At 42.3% G+C, this 21396-nt stretch overlaps 1 protein-coding gene across 1 annotated transcript; it reads left to right on the top strand.

Moving 5' to 3' along the window:
- Positions 1 to 4705: 4705 nt before the first annotated feature.
- Positions 4706 to 20263, top strand: TNFSF4 (tumor necrosis factor (ligand) superfamily, member 4). Its single transcript, XM_005867728.2, has 3 exons — positions 4706 to 4858; positions 17541 to 17589; positions 19535 to 20263. The coding sequence occupies exons 1-3, from the start codon at positions 4706 to 4708 to the stop codon at positions 19882 to 19884; spliced, it is 552 nt and encodes a 183-aa protein (XP_005867790.1). The 3' UTR covers positions 19885 to 20263.
- Positions 20264 to 21396: the final 1133 nt, after the last annotated feature.

Here is a 21396-nt window from a genome sequence, read left to right as displayed (position 1 = left end):
CAGCTGCATTCTTGCTGAAGGGCCAGGGAAGGCTTCTTATCACAGAAATGTAACAGTGAAAGAGAACTTAAGTGGTCATGTGGCGGGTGGGGGGGATTCACATCTGGCTTTTATGGAAACTTGTAGAAATACAGATTCATAAGGCATTATTCCAACCTTATGATTCAACCAGAATTTCTAGAGTAAAGGGTTTGGAAATCTGGATCTTTCAAAACTCCCAGTGATTATGATGATCAGCTAGGCTTTGGGAACTACTGAAGCGACAAATTCCCTACCCAATGCTAGAATCCCCTGAACAGTGTTCCTTCAGAGTTTTGTTTAATCTCTTCTGGAACAATGCAAGCTCACCACCTCTCAAGGCATCCAACCCTTGAGAGATGAAGGGTAAGGATATGTCAGAAATAATTAGGAAATAGAGGGAGGTAAGTTTGGAGAGGAGACTTGGGGTTTCATGATGGAGTGATTTGAATATCACACTGAAGAATTTCAACTTTATCCTCTCTGAGATGGAGGCCCTTGATAGGATCTTGGTCATCACTGGGTTTAAAAGCCTGTTGAAGCACAAAGGGAATGGAAGTTTAACCCAGGCGCTAAAGTGACCCAAATAAGGACTTTAGGTCAGAAGCAGCAAACAGCAATGTGGAGGGAAGTCTAAGCTGTACTGCAGTTCAGCCGTACAAAGCTTGACTGATTGGGGACAAGGAAGGGTCAAAGCTGATTCCGGGGTTTTGAGGTCCTAGAGTGTTGAAAATGTGAAGAAGAATGGGAACTGCAGGATCAAGAGCAGGTTAGGAAGACAGATGGCTGCCCTGGCTGGTGTGACTCAGTGGGTTAGAACGTTGGCCCACACATAAAGGGTCCCAGGTTTGATTCCTGGTCAAGGGCACATACTTGAGGGGTCACTCCCAGCCTATGTGAGAGGCAACCAGTTAATGTGTCTCTCACATCCATGTTTCTCTCTCTCTCTCTTTCCCTCCCTCTCCTCCACTCTCTGCAATGGAAAATATATCCTCAGGTGAGGATTAACAACAACAACAACAAAAGACAGATGGTCAATCAGGCTTTTGACATTGGTAATGCATTGGTTTCCATCACCATGCATCCTCCTGTCACCTGTGTCAGAGCAGAGCTTAGTTATGACCCCCTTTGTGAAAATCAGAGATGGGCCCTCAAAATGTCTGTTGACTTAAAATAGTCCTTCTCCTCTCAGGATCCTCTCTGCTTGAATTTAGGACCTTATTATTTCTCACTTAAATAAACATAAGCCTGAGGACTGCCCCACTCATGCTGCTATCTTTGTGTGAATTAGAACAGTACCCTTTTTGAGTTTATAAATTAGAAAAAGTGGCTTTTGTTTGGGTAGAGGCAGCCCTTTGTTCAGGGCTTGGGCCACAGAGCACACCTTTGTGGGACAATCAAGACTCCCCTTCCTGTAGGATGAACTCCCTGTCCAGGATGGAGGGCTCAGGGAGCTGAGTGCAGGGGTGGGAGAACCCACTTGTTGCCTCAGCTGGTACACAACCCCCTGGATTGGCTTCCCAGATGGTCTCTTTGATCCCCCTTGCCATTTCTATTTTACACAGAGTGATTTTTTCCCCCCCTAAAATAAAATTATATCTCATTCTGCCTCAAACTTTTCCATGTTCTCCCAATGTCTTCAGGATAAAGTTCCAATTCTTAACTAGTAACAGAAGTCCATTCGCGACAGCTTCCCACCCTCTTCCTGGGCCACTCTCCTCCGCTTCCTCCTCTCCACTCACAGCTACCTGGATGAGAAATGCACGAAGAAATGATTGCTGGCCCAGGCTGCGTTTTCTCACTCCCTGCCGGGCAAGTACTGTCCCTCCCACTCCCCCAAAGGCCAGATGGCTTCTGGCTTTTCTGAGGTTTACTTGACTCATCTCAAGGAAGCTGCCCTAGTCCTAATATCAGTCTGCATGGGATCCGCCCCCGGGTGCCCTTCTTCCTGCACAGCCACCTGGAGCCAACACTTCCCTGGCTCTGACCTCCTGGAGGACTGAGAATATGGTCTGCTCCTGTCTTTTCCCTCAGCACCGTTATGTAGGCACCTGGCTCATCCTTGTTGAAATGGACAATGATTTAGAAACAAATGAAAAGTACAGATTTTAACACCACCTCACACCAAACGAACAAAATAACAACAAAAAAACCAAAATCAAAAAAAGTTTTTGCTACTTTCTAAACAGAAGATATTCTGTCAGTTGTTGAAGCCATTTTATTTTCCCTACTTTTCTGTAGTCTTGAAAGGGGTGTACATTTAGAGACTAATGATCTTTGGAAAGGTAACTGCTTGAATGAAGTCTGAGGCTTCCATTCCAAGGCTGGTTTGCTCAGGTGTGTCTGTGTATTTGACCTTTGTGAGATGCTTTAAAATACTGCCCATAGATTCAGGGAACATACTTGATCTCTGTCAAAACATGCTAACTTTGAAGATGGAGGACTCTGTCGTTGCTCTAAGATGGAAATGCCATCAGTGGTATCTCTGATGGTGTTCCAGCTGCTAGACCAGCCCAATGATGAATTTTGAAACACTTCCCTAGTCTATCCAAAGGTTCCAGGAACTTTCAAGCCAATTTGCATTTATTTTTCTGTGTGCAGTCCCCGTCTTACCACAAAGAATGTGAAGAGGCTGTGAGAATGTGTTCAATGAAAAAACAAACAATTAAATGTAAAGTATTACTTAAACTTCAACAAAAATTACAAGGAGGCAAAATATGACAGTCGGAGTCTGAGACATGGGAGATGAGAGCTGTGTCTTAGATGTGTCCGCCCAAATGTTGATATAGTTGACACTGTGCTTCCTTGAGATAACATCCAAGTGGAAATTCATTCTGTAGCACGATTCTCACTGTCTATAAGGAAATATGGTCGTTGCCAAATTTCCTTCATAGAAGCTATGTTAACAGTGAAAAGAGATGCTGCTCAGGGCATGAGTCTGCACTTTGTAAATGTGTTTTTATTTTTTTCAACCTTTGGCCATCATTTAAAAATATTTTCTTTGGTTTTTAGCACTAATAGTTTTCACTTTTTTTTCAGCTGGTTTCATCAGTTTCCAATAGCATCTTAGCTTTAAAGAATTTTTTTGCTGTGATTCTTTTAGTGTTTTAAAATAAATGCATAAGTACTTATCAACTTTAATATTTACTATCACTATTAACAATTACACAAAAATTGAACTCTACACACTGACTTTTATTTCATTTCCCCCCTTCACACCCTGCATATTACACATACTTTGCTCATGGGAATGATCATTTTGAGGTAAGTTTGATTTTTAGTTTTGGCTTGGCATCTATGATACAGTGTCTCAGTTCCCTTATCTTTCAGGCAAAAACTTGAACTTCTGAAAACCAGTGCATCCTCCAAATGCAAGGCATAATGTTTATCATGAGGGTATTAAATCATATTTTAATTGATTAATACTATAATAATAAATAATAAATGCACTTTTCTTTTCCCACAAGCTCTCTTTGGAATATGTCTCCTATCCATTTTCTATAAGACTAAATGCCTAAAACAACTCCTATTGTTGATATAAAAATATTCCTCCTCCCTTCTTTCTTTAAACAGCTGTTTAGTGACTAATGGGGAGCTCAGAGGGACGCACTTGTCCCAGAAGAGAGAGAATTCTGTCTTAATCAGCCCCTCCCCATCATCCCTTGTCATCCAGGACAGCACTAGGCTTATTACTATGTACTCAGTAAATAGTTGTCAGTTTGACTTGACGTTATAAATGATTTTGCCATTTATTTCAGTGGTAAAGGGTAAGTAGTGTCTGTCAATTGATAGAATACTCTTATTTTCCAAGTTCTGAGTCCACCCTTGACTTCAAAGAAAGGAGCAACCTTCAAAGCTTTTTTGAGTCCATTCATTCATTTGTGCACATTTGGGGAGAAAGTAAAATGGAGGGGGAAAAGTCAAGATACTCTTCTGCTTCTTTTCTGCTTTGCTTAACATTAACCATCTAAGTGTTTGCTAACTTCACTCGAAAGGATCAAATGAGAAGAAGACCACAGAAGTTCACTACATGCTAGCTTATTTATTACACTGTAATGGAATACAATTAGAGGATCTCACTCCTTTATTTCTACATGATCCACCATCCTATTTTCTTCTTTTCTCTTTTTTTCACTTTGAGAATGATTTGTGTGTGCTTCTCCCTAAAATCTGTAGGATGGCTTCAATGCTTAGTTTCCAGCATTTTCCTTAAGTATCTTCTGTGATTTAAGGCACCTGGGGGGAGGGACAGACGAGCTTCCACATCAACGGATGATGCTTTTTATCTTTCTAAGTGACCCACAGTTTGGTTACTGGTGCAATGAGAAATTAAGATAAGTGCACATTTCAATGACTGCCATTTCACAGTCACTCAAATCAGAACTGGAATGCCACAAAAACAACTCCCTGTTAGCCCAGAGAAGAAAAAAAGAAGAAAGAAAGTAAAGGGGAAATTCAGATTAGTCACAAAGAAGTTCCCCGCCTGCTGCAAAGCGGCAGTGTTAAAACTGAGAGAGTCCGCTCTGCTCTTTCAATTGCCTCTTATCTCTGGTCCTGCCACCTCTGTGGATTTGCTGATTGATACGCCTGGTTTTGTCTTCAGCTCCTTCTTGGCAGGGGAGACGTCAGTTCTCTCTCAGATCTTCCTTGGCCCAGTTTTCATCTTTGCTGTATCCAGACTGTGAAGATGGAAGGGGTTCAACCCCTGGATGAGAATGTGAGAAACGCGCCAGGTCTGAGATTCCAGACGCACAAGCTCATGCTGGTGGCCTCTGTGGTCCAGGGGCTGGGGCTGCTCCTGTGTCTCACCTACATCTGCCTGCACTTTTATGCTCCTCAGGTAAGATGCACATCCGGCACCTTGTTGCCACCAGCTCACGCTGATGGCAGCTCCAACAGCTGCAAAGGGTCACTTGGAAAGAATCTGATAACCAAATTGTCCAGGTGTTTGTTTTTTTCTTCCCCCTTAGCAATTTTAAAGTGTGGTTAAACACCCTCTGGTCTCCTTTTTCCTTCCCTTTTCTCAGTAGTGGCAATGGTGGGGCACAGTGGAGGTAGGGCAGGGGCGCTGCTTCTGGATTATTCTCTTTTTCTTTGCAATGCAGGAATACTGGTATTTTTTTATGAGCCGTCATTGAAGCTTCGAGTTTTATGAAGCTTCGAGTCATTGATATACCTGGTTTACCTATTTTCTTAGTTAGCGTCTGATCAGGGAATTAATATAAAAAGGAAATAAGAATGAGCTCAGTTCCACTTTGCCATTGTATTCATAAAACCCACAGACACTCGTGGACATTTGCTCCTGCTTTGCAAAGAATGCTGAAGGTATCAATAGTAAGTTCTTTTAAATAGCTAATAGTTCTTTTAAAGGCAGAGATGTGTGTGTTCCGCGCATCTGCGCACATGGCCAAACATTTACTCCAACAACTTACCCCGATATTGATTCTCACAGCCTTTCTCTACCAATCACAACGTACAGACATCACTTTGTCTATTTTATACTTTATCCAATATATTATGTGGTGGGTGCATCTTTCTAGTATTTTCCCCACCTAATGAAGATATGCCTTGCAATCTCCCTTCTCTTTATTCTGATCCCCTTTATATTTCTTTTTTCTTATGTATTTGTTCAGACCTGCAAACATTATTCAGTCTTTAAGGATGTTCTTGACTGCTGGCAACTCCACTGAAAATAAATGTACAGTCTGCCCGTGTTCCCTTGTTGAGCCTAGTCTGATCATACTGTTTCCCTGGCGGGTTACTTGAGTTTAGAAAAGTCTGTCCCTGGTAAAGATTAGACAATAGGAACTTTTATTTCTGATGGACAGGGCAGAGTCTGAGTATCTCAAACAAAACTAGGATAAGACCAGTGGAGTCCTGGCAGACGCCTGGGCTTGCCTCTGCCCACCGGAAACAGGGTTTTTCAGTGCAGAGAGGCTGGTGGGAGTGTGGTTGTGATCACTGTACTGCAAAGAGGGCTCACATCCCCCGATTCCAGAAGTGTAGCAGGTGTCATGTCATGCTCAAGTCGGCAGACTGGCGAGCACAACACCACACTCACCCTCTCCTCATCATGCCATGCCTTTCTTTCTCTCTGCAGAACCCTTTGGGTGCAATTAGAATAGGCAATTTGGGTCGCAAGTGCGGGGGCGGTGCAATGTGTCCATGGCAGGGTGCCTAAGACGCAGACCGGAATTAGGCTCTTCCGAGAAGAAAACAGAGCGTAACCAAAAATAGAACAGCTGAGTGCATGCACCAGGTCTGGGAGCCCTGAGAGTGCTTTTTCAAATAACCACAGTGTCACAGACACTGTGACGATGAAAAGACAGGACAGATGGCTCCAGTCAAGACTCAACTAGGGCTGTGAGTAGGAGAGAGCCAAAGGTGAAATGGATGCATATAGCCCGCTGGTGGCAGAGTGGCCCTGGACTAGAAATACCCAGGGGATGCTGAGAAGGAGAGGGGTCTTTTCTGCCAAGTCACCCAGCAGCTCTGTGATAGAGCGTGGAAGGAAAGCTGAGTGCTGGTTTCCAGGACACTAGAATTCATGGGGAGCATTCTTTGATCCTGGTGCAGAAATGGAAGCAAAGACATAGGAGGTACAGTAGAGCTGGTGGCTCAAGAAACGTGCTCTCATATACTCTGGATACGGAATTTTTTGGCACAGACTTGACATGAATTTTAATTTTTTCTTATTTCTAGCTAGACTGTTTTAGCTAACATAAATATCTCATACTGTTATAGGATACAGCACAATGGGTCCTTACATTTAATTAATTTCATATACTTTATTGGGGGGGGGATAGCACAAAGAGATCATATATATTTCTCCCTGGAACTTGATGAAATGGTGGTGGTGGCAGTGTGTGTGTGTGTGTGTGTGAGAGAGAGAGAGAGAGAGAGCGAGCGAGCGACATTGAGAGAGAAGGGTGTAGAGTAGCTGTTGAAAAAGGGACACTTTCTAAACTCATTGATAAAATTGTTTGGAATTTTGGTTGAAGCATTGGCTAGATGATGATGCAAAAACCCTCTACTTTTATAAAACAATATTGCAGTGATCTGTAATATTGCAATGAATTTCCATTTGGGTGTTATCTCAAGTGAGCGGAGTACTCATCACTCACCCAGTTAAGTTGGATTTTTTTTTTTGTAGGAAACAGATACTTGGAGAATAATCATAATTTCCCTCATATTTTAGATTTAATTTTTAGCCTTATAAAATAATTGATTATATGAAAGGCTCTGTAAAACACAGATGTAACGATTAAACTCCTTGGGCCATTAACTTCCCCCTCATCATTCCATGACATTAGGTTGATTTCTGTGCACAGCAGAAGTTCTCATTTTGGAATGTCAGAAAAATAAAAGATAGACTTTTCCCTCTCATATAAGTCACTTCCCTCTTTGGGTTTTGATTTTCTCATGTGTAAGCAACTGGATCAAATGATCAGAAAGATCTCTTCCAGCTCAATATTCTATGAATATGTACTTTATACATATATTCAGAGAATGGAATGAGATTTTGAGAAATACAAAATATAAGTTAGTAGATTTTTGTGTCTGAGATGAATTTCCTGGTTCTTAAGAAGGGGTGGAAGAAAATCAAATTTGCATATATATTTGTAATTTATGCTTATTTATATACTATGTACATATCTAAATAACCTGTTATGTGTTAGCAAAATACCCTATTTAGAAGGAGGAAAGAAGTAGATGCTAGAAGAATATCTATGGTACAAATTATAAAACTGAGCCCTTTTGTCACCAAAAACAATACATGCTCTTTGGATATTTATTTAAAGTATTAGGCTTCTAGTTTTACCTATTAGTTAGCTTGGAACAATGGCAGGAAAGTAGGTCAATTTACAAATGTAATTTACACATTTATATATATATAATTTTTATAAATATAATTTATACATTTTATTTGTGTATCTCTGGACTATTGAGGCTGGGCTCTTCCAAGATTTGTATCACCCTCATCACAGCAATTTATAGATGTGAGGCTTTTAGTGATAATTCTTTAGCAAATTTCAGTTGAAGGTTTATATTCTCAACACTTTTACTGCCGGGTAAAACGGAAGTAGAGGAAATTGTTAAGTGAGCTGACCAGATCTGATTAGAATTCACAGTTTCTTGATGAAGGCTATAACTTGGACTTTTGTTTATATTGTTTAGGGAGAAAAAAGAAGCTTTTTTAGCCTGAAAAATCTTGTCTCAGATTAACTCAGTTTAAATGTATCCCCATGTAATCTAACAAGAGTTTTAGAAATTCCTTTTTGAAAAAAAAAAGCCAGACATGCAAATAAATGATTTTCAATGCAAATGAATTTACATTTCATAAGCGATTCCGTGGTAATAACAAAGAAACATCTGAAGTATTGAACTGATTTGTCATTAAGTACTTGGAGGCTCTAAAAGGGGTACTAATAATAATGTATAGAATCATTGCATTTTTGAGCGGGCATTACACATAGTCTACTTACAGTTAAGAAAACCAGAGAGGGTAAGAGCTGGGAAGGAGGTAATGCAATAGCTGATATTAGAAGGAAGAGTAAAAAGTCTTTAAGTAGACAAGAAGGATGGTAGTGATTGGGAAGGGGGTAGAAGGTTTTCTAGATACTTGTTCAGTTGATTGTTCAAAATGGTTGAAGTTGAGTATTCCTAGGGCAAAATGGTGGAAGGTAAAGCTTGAAAGGGCTGCGACTCATGCTAGGGAAACACTTCCTTCCATTACATGCAAACACACACACACACACACACACACACCCACACACACACACACAACCAGGAAAAATTACCCAAACTGCTGCTTCTCCAAATTTCGCTTCTGTTCTGTGGTCTACATATTTCTATAGATAGAAAGTGAGTTTAGCCCTGACTGATTTGGCTCAATGGATAGAGCCTCAGCCTGCGGACTGAAGGGTCCTGGGTTCGATTCTGGCCAAGGGCACATGCCTGGGTTGCGGGCTCGATGCCCAGTAGGGGGTGTGCAGGAGGCAGCCAATCAATGATTCTCTCTCATCATTGATGTTTCTATCTCTCTCTCCCTCTCCTTGCCTCTCTAAAATCAATAAAATATATTTTTTTAAAAAAGAAAGTGAGTCTAATCTCATGCAGCACTAGGGGGCGCTACAGTAAAACTAACCATTCTCAGATGGCTTAATGAAGCCTACACTCTTAAATAAGAGTCAAGATAAGAAAACCTTTTTTCTAGTCCATCGCCTTAACCACTCGGCCACGACTACACATAGAAAACCTTTTTTGAGAAGCCAAATACTCGACAGGTATAAGAAGAACAAGGGAGGCCTCATCTGATACTTTATAAATGAAAAATTTTGATATAGTACTGACCCAAGTTGAAAATAGGATAGAAAAATTTGTACTGGGATCATGCTGGAAATGTCACATGTGTCCGAGTATGGAAACACACACACACACACACACACACACACACACACACACACGAGTTCGGGATATAGATTTAGGGATATAGTCTCCCGATCCCATTTCTCTGACGTCAGCCCCTCGTTATAGGCACAGAGTAGACCCAGTCCTGCCTCAGGGCTAATCACCTGCCCTTCCAATCCTATTTTTTTTAATAGAAATTACTTCTGTGTCCACTTTCAGAGAACCTGTACTCTCCACTCACGTCAGGGATTCTGTCTGCATCCATGGAAAATTAACATTAACCTTCTGGAATAATTTAGGTGAGAAGAGTCATGTACAGTGTTGTTAGGAGTGAAAATAACTGACTTACAAAAGGTTATTTCACATCAAAGGTCACAAATGGAACATATGGTGGCATTAGGATGAAAGAGAATTCCATACCATCCTACGGCTTGTGTATTTTGTTTGTAGCCACTCATACTTTCAATATCCGTATCTTTTTAAATGAAGGAATCAACACACTTCCTTACAAAAAATACAAAACATCTCCAAGTTTAGAGCAAGTCATTGAGGTATAGAGGAGAGCATGTTGGGCCAGAAATTACAAGGCTCTGGTTCAGTTCAGTCTTTAATGTTGTGACTCTGAGTAAATTTCCTGAAATTCCCTGAGCGTCAGTTTAATCATTTTCAAAATTGGAATTTGGTAGTTGTGAAGAGCAAATGTGTTACAGAGCTTTGGAAATGATGGTTATTATTCAAGGACACGCTTCCCTAAGCACTGTACCACTGAAATGTTTTCCTTGTAGCATGTGTACACACACACACACACACACACACACACACACACACACACACACCATAACTCAAATCTCAGAAAGCATATCATAGGGTTAACCTTAATTTCATGGACTCTTACTTCCTTACTATAGTTTTTAGGATTAAAAAACCCCAGCTGGGATGTGAATCATCCCTTTGTCCAGCATCTCCACAGCTGTAGACACTCCTGGCCTATTAGTCACTCAGTTGCCACCTTGGATTTTGGATGTACTGTTGAGATATCGCAGTGCTTGTGTTCAAGTCACCCTTATTTTACTTAATAATAGCCCCAAAGTGCAAGAGTAGTGATGCTGGAACTTTTGCTATGCCTAAGAGAAGCCAGAAAGTGCTTCCTTTAAATGAAAAGGTATGTATGTATAGGATAAACATAGTATATATGGGATTCGGTACTATCCGTGGTTTCAGGCGTCCCCTGGCTGTTTGGAACATATCCCCAATGGGTAAAGGGGGATGACTGTAATTAACTATTTTCTTTTCAGCAGAACTTTTATTCTGAAATACAACTTAGGTGGGTTTTTAATTTGTATTGATTTTTCTACTTTGAGAACATGTAACTGCTATTTAAGAACATATTCTGATTGATAGAAAAATTGACAAATAGACCTACACTTTAGTTCTTCTAATACTAATTTAATAAGAGCTTGTGGTTAGAAAGTCTCACTCCCTTACTGCTGCATTGCAAATATGGGGAACAGAGGGGTCCAGTGAGTTTTCATGATGGACCCTCAGGGCTGGGCTTCCCTGTAGGTAGCCAGGGCATAAGCCTAGAGAACCAGAGAAACTCTCCAACAAAGGTCAGGAGGAAACTGACAATGAACATGACAAAAAATGATAAACAAGCATCCAAATAGTCATTAAGGAAAAATATAAAAGCCCTTTGGGGTTATAAAATAAGTTGTAAAATACCTACTTTACAGGTCAGTAATATAAAATATATTTTGAATTATTTGTGTTGACTGATGAATGTTTTTAGCTTCCAAGGTCCCTAAAGATCTTAATCTGACCCTGTACATGGTATGATGAAGACTAGGAATGTAAAGCCTTTTTTAGGGGGTGAGTGTCACCTGTAATAAACAGTCTCTCATTTTTACAGATCTTTCCCCCACTTTTGTTTCTACTTCTTCACCATGACTTTGGAGGAAGATAGATATTTGTGTGCAGTTTTACAATGAGGAAACATGAGGCATTACAGACTTGTCTGGGTTTATATTAAAAGGTGATGCAGAAAAAAAAAGGTCATGCAGGGCCATAGCCGGTTTTGCTCAGTGGTTAGAGTGTCAGCCTGTGGACTGAAGGGTCCCAGGTTCGATTCTGGTCAAGGGCACATGCCCAGGTTGTGGGCTCAATTCCCAGTACGGGGTGTGCAGGAGGCAGCCTATCAATGATTCTCTCTCATTGTTGATATTTCTGTCTCTCTCCCCCTCTCCCTTCCTCTCTGAAATCAATAAAAATATATTTTAAAGAAAATCACAAAGCCCATTTCTAAAAAAAAAATAAAAGACTAGGACAAGTTGCTGAAAGTGGGCAAATTCTGTACAAGCGAGTCTTTGTCTTCTGGCTTCTCAGACAGCAGGCGAGAGAGCTTGATGAACATGAGGGCTGAGTGGCTCTGGTGTAGGCAGTAGCTACCACCAAGCAGCTCCTAGCAAGTAATTCGAAGGCTGTGGCTACTGTGAGCACTGACGCTGACCTCCATGTGTCCTGCACCATCCTTGGCCCACACCGCATGATGCCTTCTCCTCTTTCTTTAAGGTAGCGGTTCTCAACCTGTGGGTTGTGACCCCTTTGGGGGTCGAACGACCCTTTCACAGGGGTCGCCTAAGACCATCAGAAAACACATATATAATTACATATTGTTTTTGTGATTAATCACTATGCTTTAATTATGTTCAATTTGTAACAATGAAATTGGGGGTCACCACAACATGAGGAACTGTATTAAAGGGTCGCGGCATTAGGAAGGTTGAGAATCACTGCTTTAAGGATATAAGTTATATCGGATTTAGGGTCAGCCCTAATCTAGTGGACCTCATGTTACATCTGCAAAGACCCCATTTCCAAATAAAGTCACGTACAGAGTTCAGGTGGATGTTAATTTTGTGGGAGACACTATTCAGCTCACTATAAACCATTGATTCATTTACTTATCCCAACAGTATCTGTAGAGTGTCAATTACCTGTCAGACACAGAGGAAACAATGGTGAGCAAGACATGGTCTTCCTTGCCTTCCCAGAGTTTCCAACCCTGTGTTTAAAGCAGACACTTAAAGAAGCAAAGTGTTGGTTAGAGCCAATATCAAATATTATGTGATTATGAAGTCCCTAACTAAGGAGCAGGCATAGTCTTAGGGGCTAAGTTCCCTCTTAGCTCAGCAAACATTTACTTAACTGAACTCCATTATGATTGAGGCAGGGTGAGATTTATGATAATACAGTGGGTACACTGTAACTGACCCTTCCAGTTGCTTAGAAACTAAGCTGCTACAGAATGTTACGCTGCAGACTCACCCAATCACCAAGGTGAGGAAGTGAGTTCTTAGAAATGTTTTGGCAGATGCCTCTGTGGGTATACTTTGAGGACTTCCCCAGTTCATGTGGAAAGGGAAACCCAGATATGAGAAAACCTTCCCCTTGAGGACAGCAAAAGTTGGTTGCATTTGGTCAATCACATAATTTTGAAGGTGTGTTCATGCCACCTGGATGCTTTTGGTTCATTCCTGAGATCCCTCTTAGGAATCTGTTAATTGCTAAGCTTCTGGGACAATGAAACTGCAGTTCTTGTTCTCTGAGATAGAGAGGACAGGGTCCTCTCTGTGGGGTAGCCATTACTAAGTAATTGTGACAAGAAAAAGGGCAGTGTTTAGAGAGGGGGGCTATGTTAGGATATCGCATGGATTGTGTAGTAAAGAGAATGAAGGTTAAGAAAGAGCTTATAGCAGAAAGGTGCTGACAGTCATGGTGAAGGGTGGGGAAGGAGAAAGAGAGGGTTTAGGATAATAATTAAAATGGCTGTTCTTTGTGTCATTAGATCCCAATAGACTCTTTATTCAACATGGTTTTCAGAGCCACACATCTTCGTTTCTAAGAAATGTAACTTTCGGGATGAGGTTTTTCTGAATGTGGAAGGCTGCTTGGGCAAAGAACCAGTTTTTCCCATTCTTCCTAGTCTCTCTGCGTGGGGTTCTGAACTTCCCTGATCAGAAGGTAAGGCCTTGCCCTTGGTAAGGAGGCTGTTTCTGCTGAGCACCACCGAATGCCTCAGGATGAGAGTCTAGCTTCCCAGCTGACTGCAATGGCTCAGGATGGAATATTCCATCTTCCCCTGCAGAGGCTCCTTGAGATGCACCCTGAGAGTGTGAGGGTGTGCTTTCATGATCTCTCAGGTCTCCTCTGACATGAAGCCCAAGGCACAGGGAGGAGATGTTCACATCCCAGTGGAGGTGGCATGGTGAACTGGGGAGTCCCCATCACAGATCTGTTTCCCCACCGTGCTCCACTGACTCCCACACTACCCCTCTCCCACATAACATCTTGACATTGTGGCTGGGTATCAAGTGAGGAAGGGCAAGGCTCACAGAGTGAAGGTAGAGCCCATGCCCTGGTTTCATACCTTCCAGAGGCTCATTCCTTCCTGCCAAGAATTACCCGCAAGACAAATGCCAAGTGAGTAAAATAAATGCCAACATCCTAGTAAGTTAGAATTAGAAACTCTCTCTAAAGATGAGCTCCTGGGAACATGGTACAGGCTGCTGGGTAAAGGCTGGACATCAGATGTTTCCCAGTTTTGTTCTCCAACAGCTCAGTGCTCAAGGTACTGTGAGAGGCCAGAAAAGGACTTACTTCTGACTCTTCTTGCAGCACCTGTCTACTTTGTACTTGTCCATGGGGCTGCTGCCCCCCGTCAGGTCAATTGCACCTCTTCAGAGCCCAGCTAAAGGTTGGGCCAAATTGTACTACACAGACAACTATGTAGAGTTGGCTGAGGAGATCTTCTCTGGAGAACCTCTGGAGTATTTTGAAATATATCTGAATATTTTGACAACTATCTAAAACCCAATATTTTAATCTTGATCAGTACTGATGATGAAAATACTTCAAATTAATCTTAGACCCTCAAATACTTTCATAAGGGTAAATATCAGAAGATTTTTTTTTACCCATACACAAACATGGTCTTTTTTTTATATATCAACACAAGAAAAATCCTCAGATCTTCTCCAGAGACTAACAAAATAGAAAATATCAAAGGTCCCAGAGGAGTTCCATCCAAGGACAAGCTACACAATAAAGCTTCTTCAATCTGGAAATGTCTGAAGACTCCACACTGTCTCCAAACTCCTGTCAGTCTACACTGACAGAAGTTCTCCAGAGAAGATCTCCTTAGCCAACTCTAATGGTTGTCTGTGTAGTACAGTCTACACATCTCAATCAGAGTACAGCCCTGATGTTTGAATGAGACCATGTCAGAAGCATGAGTGTACAAGAAGTCATCTTCTAGTTGAATCCTGTATTTTATAGATAAGGAAGTTGAGGCCAAGAAAGGGAAGATTTCAACTCCACCCCTTCATTCCCGTATGATTTCCATTATACCACACAAGTAATGCCCCCCCCCCATTCAAATTTGGAGTGAGGAGGAACCCCTCGGTAGATTTTATTAACATTCCATTCTTGTGTCCACTTCAGTGTCAAGCTCAGAGGAGAGAGAAGTTGGCACACACAGCAGATTGGCAGGGTGGTAGTCTCACCATGAACTCATCACAAGAGCACAAAGGGAGCACTCAGAGTTCAGGCTTCCCTCCTGGGTGTGAGGGCTGTCATAAGTGAAGCCAAGAAAAGAGGAATGACAGAGTTACCAGAGATGGAGGGACATTCTTGTTGGATAGAACTAAGAAAGCAAGTATTTTCTAAAACTTACCATGCACTTGGCAAATTGCTGGGTGCTTTCACATACGCTATCTTATTTAAACTTCACAGTCATCTCCTGGGAATATTCCAATAACAATATGCCTTATTTTCACTGGCATGAGAGCTGAAGCTCAGAAATGCTACATGTTTCCAATTTCGTAAAATTAGAGAAGTCACAATTTGAACTGAATCTGACCCTCAAGGCTATGCTCTCTGTCTCATCTTACCACGCTTATTCAAGGGCAAAAAGATTAGAGAAAATGGTTGGCTAGAATGTAAAACACAGAAAGGATATGTGTGGAAATAAAGTTTGACCAGGAGGTTGGAGCCGGGCCATGGAGAACTTTGAATGGGGCACTGTGGGGGTATTTCTGGGCAGTGGGGTTATCCGCATGAGTTAATCAGGTATGGAGGGTGAGGGGAAGAGTTAAGGCAGGGCAGGGAGCAAGAGAAAGGACCATTTATTTTATTTCACAACATTGCCTAAACTTAATGGTACTGATGCTAGAGACTTCTGAGAATATATCTATTTCTAACACTGAGTAACCATCAGGACAAGGAACAGAAAGCTTCAGTCTGGAGTTCCAGTAGCTCTAACCAAGAGAGGAAGTCATGTGAGCTTTCCTTGTTGCCTCTCAGCCTCTTGGTCTCAGAGAACATCCCCTGGGTCACTACTACCCTTACATCATCAGGGCGCTTCAAAACTGTGGTAGATTTCCTTGAACTGCAGAAACCATGTGGAGATTTTTGCATAGCCAGTCAAATAATCCAATCATGAGGGCTTTCAGATCAGAGGGCTTGATGTAAGTTTGGGGATGAGGAAGCCTTGTTTTTTCCTCTTCTATGAAAATTGACTTAGGGTTACAACTTCAGAAACCTGGATCATGGACGGTTAGTGTTGAAAGGGATCTCTTGAACTTCTAGTAATTTTTAAAGATGAGAAACTGATGTCTAGAGAAGTTGTGAAACTTGCCCATGATGACACCATCCCTGCCTGGCTGGCATTAGAACTCAGTTTGCTGCTGGCTGAGCCCTGCACTCTCTGAAATTAACCAGGTGGCCGTTCATGCTGGACTGACTTGCTGGCTTAGAGAGCAGTGGGGCATTTATTCACCCCTGGGGATTATGAATTGGCAGGGCTGGAAAAGTCTCTCCCTTCTACCTCCCAGGCCTGTTGGTTTCGGCTGGGTTAGGCTTGTGCTTTGACTTCTACGGGAAATAGGGGATTCCTCGTCCGCGTGGGCAGTCGCTAGAGGAATCCACTTGACTGCGGCTACTTATATGCCAGCGAGTGGGAGGCAGGGATTCCACACTCCAGGGCATGAAAACAAATTCCTCCCCACACCTCCATCAGCCAAAAAGCATCCTGCGGAGAGAGCTGTTGTTCTTGGCAGACACAAGAGACAGTGCGCTTTCTTTTCTCGCTTTCCCTTTTTAGTAGGTGATATAAGCAGATGGTACAAAATTGAAAAAAAGTCGACCATGAAAAGTAAGGGGCACTCCCATTCTTGACTTTAGGCTTCCAGTTCCTTTCTCCAGAGGCAACACTTGCAAACAGTGTTTTGTGTGTCCTTTCAGATAGAGTCAATGCCCATGCAAGCCATATTTTTATTTTTTTAAATACACAGTCATATACTTTATACATGATTCTGCCTTTTGCTTTTTTTCGCTTCATATACTTTATAGTTTGCTCCTTATTGAACTTCTTTGTTCTCTTCCCCATCAAATTACTGCAGACATTTTACCCCTTGGGCTTCCTCTCTCCTTTTTTGATGTTAAATACTCTCTGGGTTCAAATTAGGTTTTCAAGCTTTTAAGGAGAAGGGAGAAAACCAATGTAAAAAATAGACTATATTCACATCTACCAAACTCTGAAGGATTACACTAGTTTTAGTTGGTAGTGTGCCCTGAAAATAAAACACTTTTACACTTGCGTTAGAGCTAGGAAGCTTCCAGAATTCACTCCCAGTGCATTCTGGGAGTCGGTGGTCACAGCGGGTGGATCGGGCACAGCCTTCTTCAGGAGGGGATGGATCTCTGCGACTGAATGGGTTTCTTGACAAGATGACTATTAAATGCTCTGTTATCCAAAATGGGAAATTGGGACTCAGTGAGCCAAAACAACACACCAAAGGAGAGTTTGGCAGGGCTGAGCACAGACCTTGGTGTTTGCATGAAAGGGCAGAACACTCCTAACTTACCTTAAGGGGTGTTATAGAAAGGCCAGCGGGCAGGTTGGCAGTCTGGGTCTATTCTCCATGGAAAAAACCCAAGTCTTTGGCAAGTCGCTCCCTCTCTAGTCTACTCCATTTCTGTTTCATAGAATATGACTTGTTAATTCCATTTCTTCACCATTTATTTTCCTAAAAATATCTCTTTGCTTTCTTCAGGTGCCACCTCAGTATCCTCCAATTCAAAGTATCAGAGCACAATTTACCGGTAAGTGTTGTCGAAAGTTTGATTTTTTTAAAAAGAATTTTTCCCTCTGAATCTCTTCATTTCCTCCAGAACACAAGATCTCACCCTTTCTTAGGGAAGCATTAAATCCTGGAATACCTGGACCTTGCATGTTGTTTATATTTGAGACAAAGAAGGTGTATAAAGAAGAAAAGGGGAGTCATTAGTTGCCAAATCTGTGCTTAATTCCTTTAGATGCCTTACTAATCCTTCCAGGAACCCTCTGAGCAGGAATTATTCTTTTTTTTTTGTTACTCCTAACCCAAAGATATTCCCTCCCCCCCCCCCCCATTGATTTTTAGAGAGAGTGGAAGGGAGGGGAAGAGACAGAGAGAAACATCCATGTGAGAGAGACACATTAATTGATTGCCTCCCGCACTGCCCCCAACTGGGGCCAGGGATTGAGCCTGCAACCGAATTATGTGCCCTTGACCTGAATCAAACCTATAATCCTTTAGTCTGTGGGCTGACGCTCTAACCACTGAGAAAAAAGCAGCTAGGGTGGAATTATTCTTATTTTTAAGGTAAGGAAACTAAGGCTTTACTTCCTTAGTTTTGCCAGTAATTCTGGTATAGGTCAAGATTTTACTTTAATGAGAGTTGGGGGAGGCCCCAGGTGTGAAGGCCAGGTGATACTTCACCAGGACAGCATGACTTGGATCCATGACTAACACTAAAACACCCACCAGTAGTTTCTTTTTAAAAAAAATATATTTTATTGATTTTTTTAGAGAGAGGAAGGGAGAGGGACAGAGAGAAACATCGATCAGCTGCCTCCTGCACACCCCCTACTGGGGATGTGCCCGCAACCAAGGTACATGCCCTTGACTGGAATCGAACCTGGGACCCTTGAGTCCTGGGCCCCTTGAGTCCGCAGGCCAACGCTCTATCCACTGAGCCAAACCGGTTAGGGCCACCAGTAGTTTCTTTAAGGCTAGTCACTGTCTATCAAGTTCTCCTGAGCCTGAGGGAAGTACATCTTGCCCTCCATAAGAGGTCTTCATTTCCAGTTCAAGCATGCCTCCATGGGCCTGGTTCAGAGCAAGAATTATTGATTGTGTGTCCAGCAGTGGGGACCTACTTTTTCCTATTACCAAGGGACATGGGCCAGAGTGGGGAGTCTGAGATGTGGTTGCTTGGCCATATCAGGGCTGATTGAAAAGAAATTAAGGCTTTTTGGCTTACACTTGGAATGGCTCCTCACGAGGGTACCAAAGCCATCACTGTGTCCTTGTCTTTCTCCTCCTCCTCCCCCTCCTCTTCTTCCTCCTGTGAAAGCAGCTCTTCCCAAGGCACCTTCCAGGAAAAGGTAGTGACAAGGTAGAAGGGAGAGGCAGGTCTTTGTTCTGGAGCTCTTTCACCTGCCTCTTTCTGGGCAGAGCCTGAGCCCACTGACATTCTGTGCACAGCAGCATCATTAAGCTTCAGCAGCTGCTGGTAAAAGCCAGTAGTAAATGCTGCTGGAAAGTCCAGTGCCCAGGGCATGTGAAAATGTGCATTTCACAGTCAGGTGGAGAGAGAATAGGGAAGAGCTCAAAGCAATGGCCCTCCCGGCACCCTTTGCTCCTATTGAGCTATTGAACAAGAAAGCCCTGAGGTTGCCAGTCCCTCCCTGTTCTGAAAATCAGGGAAACCTCCAAGCTCCATTTCCTGCCGCAGGTCTGTTGTGACAACCGCCAATGGCTTTAATCTCTCAGTTCTTGAGTTCCAGCCCCATCAGGAACTGTCTTGGGTACCAGTGCTAGCTCTACCTCCTCTTCCATCCCATGGGTAAAGCACAATGCCCGCTTCCTCTCATTCTTCTCAAAATCTCTTCCTATCGCTGTCTCTTCATATGTTTCTAGATGTGTTGGAATGTTGTTGCCCAAAGTTGTGCTAAGGAATCATTCTTTCTTTTTTTTATTTCTTCTTGTCCTACCCTCCTTAGAGTGTGACAATGAAAAAGGTTTCATCCTCACATCCCCAAGCAAGGAGGACCCCATGAAGATACAAGACAACTCAATCCCCATCCCATGTGATGGGTTTTATCTCATCTCCCTGAAGGGCTACTTCTCCCAGGAGCTCAGCCTCAGCCTTCATTACAGGCAAAACCGGAACCCCCTCTTCTCCCATGACAAGGTCACGTTTGTTGACTCCATCATCGTGGCCTCTCTGGGTTTCAAGGACAAAGTCTACTTGAATGTGACCACTCACAATACCTCCTGTGCAGACATCCAGGTGAATGGTGGGGAGTTAATTCTCATTCATCAAACTCCCGATAGATTCTGTGCTGAATGAGGACCTGATGGCCACACCTAAGCCAGGCACCAAGCTCGAATGCCACAATGGGGGTGGACAGGACACTGGTTCTTCCTTGGTAGTGGAGGAGTCATCCCAGATCAGCCCCCACCTCTGGCTACACAGGATGTGACCAGAAGAAGATTCCCCCACTCCCACTCAGGGATATTTAAGACTTATTTTACATATCATTTAACTTTATTTATCCTCCAATCTTCTAAAGCACCTAGCCCTCATCCTTCACAATTGCCTCAAGCCTGTCAGGTACCTCTGCCGAAGAAGAAAATAGGTGCCTCTTCTTCATGATACCAATTGTTTCTATTGGTCAGGAAATGGTCGTAATAAACTTGCTTTATTGAAAAAGACACTGGACGAGCATTTGCTGGAAATCTGGCATCTGGCATTGTCGAAATGAAGAGGACCAAGGAGGGGGCGATGAATCAGCCGAAAGTGGTATGGACCCACTGACAACCGCAGCTGCCTCTTTAGGATGGATTGGGTTGCAGTCTGCATGTTGCCTAAATACCTCTCACTGGGTGCAGTTAAGAAGGAAAATCAACTTGTGAACAGCTGTCAGGACTTGGTGAAGATAAAGATTACTCTGTGTCTAGGCTTTCCCCCCTCTACCACATTGCTTTCCCAGCCTCCAAATGTTCTTAATAGCAATTCCCCCCTCAAAAATCCAGTAAGAATTTTAAAGAGTCTGGGGAGTGAAACACATTCTTTGCTACTGATAGTCATTGGAACATGTATGCACCCTTCAGCTTATGCTGATAACACTCAGCCCCATGCCTTGTACATGCACACCACATTGCTAGTTTCAAAAATGAAGCAATTCTATTTTCAGATGCAACTTTATGTCAAAGACACTGAGAGCCTACTGTATCTTATGAAAAACAATGATCTCTATCTAGAAACATCCTAATATCACATACGATCTTATATCAATTATTGAGACTAGAACAGCCGTGGGCAAACTACGGCCCGGCGGCCGGCTCGTTTGAAATGAATAAAACTATTGAAATAAAAGACCGTACCCTTTTATGTAATGATGTTTACTTTGAATTTATATTAGTTCACACAAACACTCCATCCATGCTTTTGTTCCGGCCCTCCGGTCCAGTTTAAGAACCCATTGTGGCCCTCGAGTCAAAAAGTTTGCCCACCCCTGGACTAGAATCAGCTAATGCCACGGCTTTTAAGATAATGAGATCCCTTATGTTTAGTTTAAATGTTCCTCCTGATGTATCAGGCTCACAGCATTGTGAACACATGCAATTTTTCATAAGTCAAATTTCTAGATAATTTGTAGATTCTTAGATTTTGGCTAAAATTTGTTTTAATGGTTGCCAATGTTTCCCTACCATTTTAAATAGAGCATGCAGGATGTAGACCTTTTTCTGGATGATTCTGTGTCATCACAATAATTGTGCTGGGCCAGAAAGATGGCCCTGCACTAGACGGTTTCCATCACATTTGAATTTTTTTCTGTCTTTTTAACATAGTTTTCCA

Source organism: Myotis brandtii, unplaced genomic scaffold (genome assembly GCF_000412655.1).
Source record: "Myotis brandtii unplaced genomic scaffold, ASM41265v1 scaffold250, whole genome shotgun sequence".
Classification (NCBI taxonomy): Eukaryota; Metazoa; Chordata; class Mammalia; order Chiroptera; family Vespertilionidae; genus Myotis; species Myotis brandtii.
The sequence above is the reverse complement of the archived record's forward strand: the minus strand, read 5'-3'. Positions and strand labels throughout refer to the sequence as shown.

What these genes read in the sequence shown, in the direction of transcription:
- TNFSF4 (XM_005867728.2), top strand. Translation starts at nt 4,706, where the DNA reads ATGGAAGGGGTTCAACCCCTGGATGAGAATGTGAGAAACGCGCCAGGT. An exon ending in TGCACTTTTATGCTCCTCAG is followed by an intron (nt 4,859 to 17,540) that starts GTAAGATGCACA and finishes TGCTTTCTTCAG; the next exon opens with GTGCCACCTCAGTATCCTCC. An exon ending in TATCAGAGCACAATTTACCG is followed by an intron (nt 17,590 to 19,534) that starts GTAAGTGTTGTC and finishes TACCCTCCTTAG; the next exon opens with AGTGTGACAATGAAAAAGGT.